The sequence below is a fragment of the Lathyrus oleraceus genome, chromosome 6 (assembly GCF_024323335.1).
Source record: "Lathyrus oleraceus cultivar Zhongwan6 chromosome 6, CAAS_Psat_ZW6_1.0, whole genome shotgun sequence".
NCBI classification, from domain to species: domain Eukaryota; kingdom Viridiplantae; phylum Streptophyta; class Magnoliopsida; order Fabales; family Fabaceae; genus Lathyrus; species Lathyrus oleraceus.
Genome location: NC_066584.1, coordinates 11,636,037 through 11,645,842, shown reverse-complemented (window position 1 = coordinate 11,645,842; position 9,806 = coordinate 11,636,037). Strand labels below are relative to the sequence as shown.

Genomic DNA, 9,806 nt, shown 5'->3' with positions numbered 1-9,806 from the left:
TTTCATTTTCATTTGGAGTATCCAAATTTAATGACCTTATACCATTATCTATACATTTCAATGTCAAAGAATCATACATTATGATTTGAACACAAATTAATGGCAAAAATGGTTTCTAGGGTTATACTTGGCACAACTACGAAAGACTACTCCGTCGAGTTAGGAAAGACCATAATTGATAGCAAAACTAACATGATTGTGTGTCTAAGGCTAATTCTACGTGTTAGATATCCTTATATATGAGTTAAAATATACTGAAAATTGATATCATTATAGTCATTTAATAATGATATATCATCAATGTCTTTTTCATTACATCATTACTATATATATATATATATATATGAGACAAAAACAGACAAATCTGCGATAAGGCAATAAGGACTGAGTAATAAATGCTACAATAATTGCTTATGAATACAAGACTTTCTATTTGCTAATTGGTTGCTAATGAACTCATTGAACGCAACTGCTTTTATACTTCTTAACTGATTCTTTAATGAATGCACTATCTAACAGCTTCAATTTGGTGGTAGATTTTATCATCACGCTAATGCACATTCACAGGCAAAAGGAGAAAAAACCAGAACTAACTAATAAGTGCAAACAACATTTATCAACATCCTTTTACAACAAGCAGTCCAAAAAACAAACATCCTTTTACAACAAAATCCGTATGGTAGCTACAAACTTTTACAAGACACTAACTTATGTTAATTTACACACAAGGAAAATACAGAAGAACTTCCTTCTGTTACTATGTGACAGGAATGCTACATTATTTTTATCAACAAAAATCAATGATTGAATCAAACAAAGTAAGACCATAGAATAACACTAAGGACTAAGGAATCAAACAAAAAATACAGTATTTCCTTTTTTTCTCCATCTAATGCTGGTATGGACAGACAACTTTCCAATATAATTTTTCTGGAAATATGTCTTCCAATGACGCCAAGCAAGCAACTATCTTCAATGCTCAATTATTTGATAACTGTCGGGGCAACATTTTAACACACCTCACAAGATGCTCCATATGCTGTAACTACGGAAACATTTCCATGATTTCGGTAGAATTAACCAAGAGATAAGGGTATATATTGTTAGCAACCATTTACATCACACTGCAGCGAGAAACAAGGAACGTTAGAATGTTAGATTGTAAGGTGCAAGGCTTGCCTTGAAGATGTTTAAGTAAATTAAGGGTTATTACCTGCACTTAGTTTAGTGTTCTTTCTAATGTTTTGTGACTAGGACCGTTGTTGTAGGTAAAATAGTGAAAACTGAGCCACTGCAAATGGCTGATCACACCAAAACGATCAAATTCACATAATCTGAGGCAAAGTCTGTGAACGTGGCTTTGATCTCATGATTGTTTCATCGCTGTGTCGAATTCGTTCAGAAAGTCTCCATGGTTTCTGCCACTTCCATTTGAATTGTAGTAGCCACTGATGATGGCTCCTTTTCCACCTCCATAACTTGCCAGAAGCTTGTCCTGCAATTGCTAGCTTTTTCATCGACAGTTGCCCAATGGGTACCATCTGCATTGATAGAAAATCTCATGCTTAGACCTATTAAAAGACATACCGATTAATATAAGTGGAGAATGAATTACCCTTCTGCTTTGATCTATAAACGCTGCTGATTCCCTCGTTTGACCATTAGCAATTCCTGGCGTATATTTGCGTTGTTTCGATGCTGGCACAGACTCAGGAGATAAAGGTTCCTTGATTTCTTCGGCGTAGTGTTTCAATGAATTTGGTGGGTTTCCCTGTTGAAATCAAGTGAAGAGTAATCAACCACTTACAATGGAAGACACAACTGCAATTAATTTATTTTCAAATTAGTAGGTTTATTTTCTTTTGAATCTTATGCAGACAAGATCTTACCGAAGCTGGCTTGGCCAATGTAGTTGCAACATCTTGCTCTCTCACTTTTAGTTCCTTCTCAACTTCCTTTCTCTTGATCTCGCTTTGCCGTAATAGACCTACAAGTTCCCTGATTTGATCTTTCATTTCTTTTATCTCCATGTCTTTCTCCCATAGTTGACACCTAGTGTCTGCAAGAGAATTAAACATATATTGAAGCAAAATCTTGGCTTCACCCATTGAGCGCAACTGATTCCAGTGTCCACGGTTACTAAAGGCCCGATCTCGTTCTTCCGCCTCAGATAGTTGAGAAGCCATTGCCACAAGTGAATTAGATGATATGTTCAGCATGTTTTCCAGTGAAGCTATTCTTGCCATTCTTGCATTCAGCGACATTGAGAACGCTCTGAGAAGAGTTAAAACCGAACAGAAAAAGAGATAGATGTTATCCTTTTTATATTTCACGTGTTATTATTTGAAAGAGCCAATATATTCAAAAAGTGAAATGCAGACCTAGCAAATCCGTTCTTTCCCCTTGGAGGACTGAGACCACTGGCAGCAAATTCATTTACTTGTTTCAGCATGGCTAACTCCTCTCCAAGAGCAGCACGCCTGAAGATCATGCCTCGTAATTAAATATTGCAATAAGCTTAAATCAATAAGAAACATAAATTAGAAATATGTGCTGCATACACTTGGCTCTGCTTCTCATACTCAAAACGAACTTCATGCTCTTTTACCATGACTTCTAGCTCGTGATCAAGCCACCGTTGCAAGGACTTTTCATTACTCTAAAGAATAAACTCAATAAGTCACTTAAAAGTTATTTTGGATAGATAATCAACAAAATCATAGAAGAGGAAGGAAAGCCTGTTACCTGTTTATTTGTTCCACTCCCGTTGACTGCAATTAGAAGATGAAATACAATTAGAATATTAAGAGAAGGAGATTTAATGCGCTGAAACCCTCATGATATATTCACTATAAGACGGTTCCCAGTGTAATTATTCACTAAACAAGTAATACCTGAAGTGTCTCGGCTGCAAGATTTACGAGCTTCTAACAATTCCTTTAACCTCTTGGTGGCCATTGCAGCTTCCTCAGTCTTTCGCTGAAGGACCTGAAGAAATATTCAGTTGTGTATAAATTTACAGTGACAAATATCAGTCTTTACCACAAAAATAAAAAATAACATTGATGTTAGGTGTTTTTCTAAACCTTTCGTTCTTTTTCTAAAGAATTAGGCGTGTTTTGTACAAAATACAGGCGCGTTGTCTCAAAATAAGGTTGCCTCACAACAACTTAACAATACTCACCATTTTCTGGCGCTGATTTAGAGCTTGCAGCTTATGCCTTTCAAACTCATTTCTTCTTCCTTCCTTCCTTAACTGTTTAGAAAACATATAGTTAATACAGGGTCAAAGCACATCATGGACCAACGAAATGAAAAAATAAACAAAAATGAGGAGGGTTAACATACTTGCAGAAGCTCTTTCTCTCTAGAGGCTTTCCACTGCCGAAACTGTTCTGCCTCTTGTTTTATCTTTTGTTGCAATTGAACCTAGCAACAGTATTCAACTTAGAATGGAGAAGAACCAGTATATTGAGTGATGTTAACTATGGATTTAATAAAGAACAAAACTCAACCTTTTGGGCTTTTATAGATTGTATTTCATCTTGCAGGCGCTTTGCTGCTTCATCACTTTTTTGCTTTTGCTTTAGAAGCTGAACCTGGCTCTCCTGTTTCTTCTTCAGATCCAGAATCTGGCGTTTATATATTTTAAAATCTTTTAGTAATTAGGATTTGTTCTGATTCGGTTCAAGTAAAAGGAAGAAAAAACTGAAATGGAAAAACTATTTTACCTGGGCTTCAAGTGCTTTCAATTTTTGGGCATGGATATCATCTGATTTGTGTGTTTGTCCATCAGAACCGGCGGCAAGATTTTCAACTTCAGCCAAAAGACGATCCCTATCTTGCTGCATCACAAGCAAGGTCTATATATGAATATGAATTTTTTGCATGAGCGAAATAATTTTTTCAGAATTTCTATTGAACCTGGACAGTTCTCTTCTCATCCTCAAGTTCCACGATCTTCCTTCCAAAGTGCTGCTTGAGTGTTTCAGCATCCGATGATCCAAAAAGCTTCATCTCAGACTGTACGAGTATCAAACCCAATACATATGTTAATCAAATGAGACAAAAACCACTCGATGTAGCTTTCATGATTATATGTCATGAATGGTGAATGTGCTCAATTATACATATGTGTTAAAACAACCTCTTTCTGCTCCAAGCGTTTGTTCAATTCGTGTAATTCTCGGTCCATACTATTTTGAAGAAGTGTATGCTCCCATTCTTTAGCTACTTCTTCAATTTCTCTTGAATCCCCTGCCAAAATCAGTAATTTTAACCATGAATCGTAGAAGTTTTAAGAATCATATTTGACTAAATTTAAGAAACGGAAGATAAAGTGATAGAGAAAGCAGATCATTAAATCCAGGTTAAAGAAGAGTCTTACCCGTTGTTTCACTCATCGGATAATCAGGAGTTGTGATAGGTAGGCCTCTTTTAAGCCCATCCGTCTTTACATTGCACATGCTACCATCCTGAAAAATGAAAGTTTGAAACTTAATGTAAAGGACATATCTAGGCACTGAAGAATCGAGAAAAAATAGTTCGGAAAAAGAAGATTAACAACAAAAGGATCAGAGGCATACATAAGCATCCTTTTCACTTTGTGCCACAACAGAGCATCTGCTACGATATTCATGAAGTTCACGGCAAAGATCTTCATTAGCTGCTTCAAGCCAAGAAATTCTTTCTTTAAGGACCTATATAACCATATATAAAAATGATTCTATATTACTCAATGTCCATTCAATGTAACCACTTACCTATTATAGGAAAATACTAAAATTAATGAAGACTTCAAAAATAGAAACTAAGTACCTGAACCTCCTCGGAAGAGCTACCAGAACGAGTACAAAGTTCTGCTTGCAAATGCTCGAGTTGTTGTCGCATTTTAAGCATCTCATTGGACATTGGATCTCTATTGACCTATGGAAGAATAAACAAAACCATGAGAATCAATGTAACATACAGAGTCAACCAATTGTTTCAATTTTTCCAGTTGAATGAAAGAGAACATAAAGTTTATGCAGATACTCACAACAGGCTTATTTTGGATATTGCGTGCACGATTTGCGTACTTCAAAGTGTTAAGGGTTTCCTCAGCATTGATATCAGCAGGACTTATGCAAGCTGGAACAGAAATGATTTTTCATGTACTAAAAACTTATTATTCAAAAAACAGATTGTCTAAGATTAAAGGAAAACAGCCAACCTATCATAACAGTTCTGCTGTTACCACCGAGTGAATCCTGCAAAATCGAGTATTTTTCAACAATGTAATATGAATGAGTATTCTCTGCAAGAATGATAAATAGATATGGTCAAATCAAACCTGTAATAGCCTAGTAAGTTTACTATCCCTATAAGGAACATGAGCACCTTCTTTTCTCTTTTTTTCATCACCGAGTGCACTAATCACATTGCCAAGTGCTAGTAGGCCTTTGTTAATGTGAACTCCTGTTTAAAAGAGAAAATTATTAGGGAATATATTACGACCAAAAGAATGTTTCAAAGGTGTAAGTGAAAAACGCAACCACCTAACCTTCTTTAAAACGCAAACCATCAGACCCTGTTCGTTTAGCTCGTTCTGATCCAGCAAGGTCTACTAAGTGCAACTTGGCACAAAGATACTCTTCATTCATTGTATCGTTTAAACCGTTCTCACTAGGATTGTTGAGTTTCCGCATCTGCTCTAATGTGATGGTGAAGATGGCATGTGAACGACTAATTGGATATATTTATCCACAATTAGTTTATGAAACCGAAAATGGGATGAAAACAAGATTAAAAATGAATGTATTCAGTTAAAATAAGAGAAGGCAATGGATAAGAAACCTGGATTGGTTGTTCATATTTGTGCTCCCAGTCGCTCTACTTAGTGATCCTTGTTCTAGGCAAGCAGACATTTCTTTTAGTGATGCAACACTAACTTCGGTAGATCCTGCTAAGGTAATAACGCCATTTGAAGCCTCACGAATTTGTATAGGTGCTTTACCAGGAATAGGCGCTTTCCCTGCATGTCCATTTGCAGTATCGGGTTTGCTCATAGAGGATGGGTCCAGCAAATCTCTTACTTCTTCTTTAAGAATCTTTTAACAATTAAAATTTGATGTTAGATGCTTAATTTGAACAACTTCACAAATAGAAATTTATTAGTTTTAGATATTATAGCATAATTAAACTTTTTATATCCAAAATAAAAACACAATTATTTTGTAGGCTAAAACAAAGTTATCAACGGACCTCGATAAAGGAAACATGCAGCTGAAATTCAATCTGATGCTTTAAGGTCTCGATTTTACAAAACAATGCACTCATAACTTGAGGTACTATTCCTGTTTGATAATAATCTTTAGAGCCAGTGCCCATTGTGTATGTTTTCCCGGAACCTGTCTGCAATATAGAGAAAGTGTCATGTACCGAAGAGAAGTAAGTGTAGTAGCATGAAGTTTATGGGCCTGTACCGAAGAGAAATAGCTTATTATATGAAATAGTTTATAAATAAGCGGTTATTCAAATAGGACCTCAAAATATCCTAAACAAGTAAGCATCAGATAAAAAATCAGTGCTCAAATTATCCAAACAGGACCTATATGCCCTTCAGCTGTAACTGTACCTGACCATATGCGAGAACCGTGGCATTATATCCTTGGAACAGACCTCCAACAAGGGAAGCAACACACTCATCAAACATGGCAGATGAGGGAGAACCAGTGCTCCCATAAACATGATCAAATGTAAAGGAATGAGCCCCAATTTGTACCTGCATCATAGTAACAATTAGCATATGATTCCACCCAAATTTTCAAGTACTTATCGATACTATTAAAGACTTAACATAAACTCTTTTTATGTTCAAGAACAAAACTTCTTTGAAAGAAAGGAGTTTTAAGGATAGCATTCATCTACCAACCACTTGGCATGCATGATTTTTCTGATTAGTAAATGTTACCGTAAGAATTCTTAAATCATTTCAATTCATTGAAATGACTTTTTCCCCCAATTCTTAAGTTGAAGCATTCCAAACACTTCACTAATATATGCTCTCAAGCCAACAATTACCCAACCCAAACAAAAATAGAATGAAGTCATGGTCTATTTAGATTGACTTATTTGAGGTTATCAATACTTGTAAAAAACACTTTGATAGAGCTTATGAAAACAACTCACGGCATACCCATAAGCTATTTTCAGCTTATTTCCATAAGCTCTTAAAAATAACTTCTAAAAACAGCTCATAATTTCTATAAAAAAAAATTATTTTATTGTATCTTTTGCTATACAAACGGCTTATAAATTTTAGTTAAAAAAAAAAAAACTTAAAAACAGAAGTCCTTAATTAAGCTGTTTGTCCAATCTGGGACTCAAATATCCCAATCAGAATAACCCAAAAAAATAATATCCCAATCAAGTAAGCATCATGAGATCACAAACTATTATAGTTTCATTGAACACCATCAATCTCTTCAATTACGCAATCAATCTTGGATCCAGATCTCCACTAAATTCACCAATCAAAATCACCATAAAAGCAATACAAAAACAAATTATCCCCAATCAGAATCACATTGTTGAGAGAAAATAATGCACCTGAGGCTTCCCAGAAACAACAGTTACACAATCTTTACACCCTTGAAGCTTCTCATCATTGATTAATGGCCGAACATGAACCGCAACTTTCACACAACAATCTTCCCCAGCTTCCATCACGATTCACACAGCACCACAAACAATGTGAACGAGTGAAGAGAGAGAGAATGCGTAAGGTAAATTGAATTGAGAGTGAATTGTGAAGAGAAAATCAAAAAGGTCGCAGCAGAATGGTTCCTCTCATAGTTTGTTGAAGTAACTGTGAGAAGAGGAGAGAGAGTAGATATAGTTGGAGGAGAGAGAAAGGAAAAGGGTAGTTATGGAAATATGGTATTTGAGGTAACTAACTGTAAGGACAACAACCATTATCATTTTTTCTTTGCCTTCACTGTAATGTACTTTTCCAGACGGTTGCGTGCTCTTACTCTTTTGCCACTTCCTTTCCTAAATTGCCCCTACCCTTTTTCACAACAGTCATATGTTCCTCTCTGAGAAGATCTCTTTCAGAAAACAGAAACCCGCGGTAATTAAAGGTGATTAACTTCTTAAGTGTAATATAATATTTTTTTGGTTGTATTACTTAATTAATATATGTATATTATTTTTAATATATATATTGTACTTAATAATTATGATAGTAAAAAATAGTTAATAAAAATAATTTGGTAAAAAACATGAAAAATAAAAATATAATCTTACAAATAAAGTTCATATTCTGCTGCAAGGATGTTCCTCAATTTTAGAGAAGGGGAGTTGTGAATAAGGAAGATTACACGGTAATAGATACACCAAATTTATAAAATCTACATTTTGATTTTGATTGTTTTTACGGAGGACGTGGATAACTCGAAATGTAATATTTTTAAGCAAGATATCTTTAATATTTTGGAGAACCGAGTATGCTTATGATACTTATTCAAGAGAGTCATAATGAGGTTGATATTGAGGAATGAGTGTGTGTAACAAGTCAAATCAATAATGCACATACCTTTGGCTAGAGAGAAATCTCTATGAATGGTTCATAGTTCATAGTTACGAGGATACCTAAAGAGTTTGTGGTAAATAGAAAGAAATTGTATTGTCATGTCTCAGATAAGGTGTGAAAGGTACCGCCAAATTTAGTTTGAGTTTGCGTATCATAACAACTTTTATTCTACATTAATAATAATACGAGTGTAGTTGAGGGAGTTCTTCCCGATGAAATAATTGTTTGTGTTCTCTATTTGAGGTTTACTGAAGCAAATGTGAAATGAGTATGCCAAGGAGAGTCGATACATGGTAATGGTTTCATGTGATATGCATGTAAAATTACAGTTTCCCCAAGTCCACCACACCCTTGCGACAAAGAGGTTATGATGGATACCATGACTCTCATTTTTATCTAAGCATTTCTATCATGAGTCAAGAAAACAAAATTGATGATTAAACCCAAGGTACAACAAAAGGTTTATAAAATCCTTACAGTCACAAATAAAATGAAAGAATGAATCTTCTTCTAAGCCACATATAGAGCACATATCTAACATGATCATGTTGTAATAGTGAAACAGAGAAGGTGTAAGAACAAAGTTGTGACAAGCAAGCCAAAAGAGGAACTTGATCTTTACAGGAAGGCATAGTTTCCAACTCCAATTCATGAGTTGAGGTTTTGAATTAGGATCATGTAAATCTTCTTTATCATAGAGAATCCAAGTGTAACCACTTTTATTAGTATATGATCCACTTATATGAGCATACCAAATGAAGACATATTTTGTAATAAGATTGAAGTTAAGGCTTTTGGTGGTGATTTATGTGATGATATTATGAGGGATATGAGTATATAATTGGAGGAGTGGGACGATGTCGTGGAGTAAATATCTTTAACTATTAGATTAATGTCATGGATATGTGCATACTCAAATAGAGCAGACAACGACCAAGAGAAGTCTAATGGTTTTACTAGAAAGAAAGGGAGTTTGACCTAGGTCTTTAGTTAAAACCATATTTTTTCACATTCATTGATTTGAGAATAGAATTCCAGGTAGAGCAACCTATATTGGTAGAAAGGAAGAGTGAACGGACACCAAATAAATACTTTTGAGAGAGGAGACATACCTAAAATTTATCAGTATTTCGAAGCATATTCCAAACAATTTTTCTAAGGAGGATTATGTTGGCATCTCTAGTTCATTAAACCCCTAGGCCACCTAACCTTCTTGGGCGTGTGGTTTTTT

General features: G+C 35.0%; 1 protein-coding gene across 1 annotated transcript; it reads right to left on the bottom strand.

The window, feature by feature from the left end:
• Positions 1 to 590: 590 nt before the first annotated feature.
• Positions 591 to 7,982, bottom strand: LOC127090952 (kinesin-like protein KIN-4A). The gene is made up of 25 exons (XM_051029430.1): positions 7,591 to 7,982; positions 6,617 to 6,763; positions 6,244 to 6,393; positions 5,836 to 6,089; positions 5,543 to 5,724; positions 5,333 to 5,457; positions 5,213 to 5,249; positions 5,039 to 5,130; positions 4,819 to 4,926; positions 4,587 to 4,700; positions 4,388 to 4,475; positions 4,148 to 4,257; positions 3,925 to 4,023; positions 3,732 to 3,845; positions 3,516 to 3,632; positions 3,349 to 3,429; positions 3,185 to 3,256; positions 2,895 to 2,988; positions 2,746 to 2,771; positions 2,562 to 2,659; positions 2,382 to 2,480; positions 1,890 to 2,274; positions 1,616 to 1,771; positions 1,214 to 1,541; positions 591 to 1,124 (listed from the first exon to the last, which is right to left on the bottom strand). The coding sequence occupies exons 1-24, from the start codon at positions 7,705 to 7,707 to the stop codon at positions 1,326 to 1,328; spliced, it is 3,081 nt and encodes a 1,026-aa protein (XP_050885387.1). The 5' UTR covers positions 7,708 to 7,982; the 3' UTR covers positions 591 to 1,124; positions 1,214 to 1,325.
• Between the last annotated feature and the right edge of the window lie 1,824 nt (positions 7,983 to 9,806).

Coding starts and splice junctions, on each gene's coding strand:
- LOC127090952 (XM_051029430.1), bottom strand. CDS start 7,707: ATGGAAGCTGGGGAAGATTGTTGTGTGAAAGTTGCGGTTCATGTTCGG. Junction 3,633..3,731: donor TGAAAGCACTTGAAGCCCAG/GTAAAATAGTTT, acceptor TATAAACGCCAG/ATTCTGGATCTGAAGAAGAA. Junction 2,481..2,561: donor TATGAGAAGCAGAGCCAAGT/GTATGCAGCACA, acceptor CATGATCTTCAG/GCGTGCTGCTCTTGGAGAGG.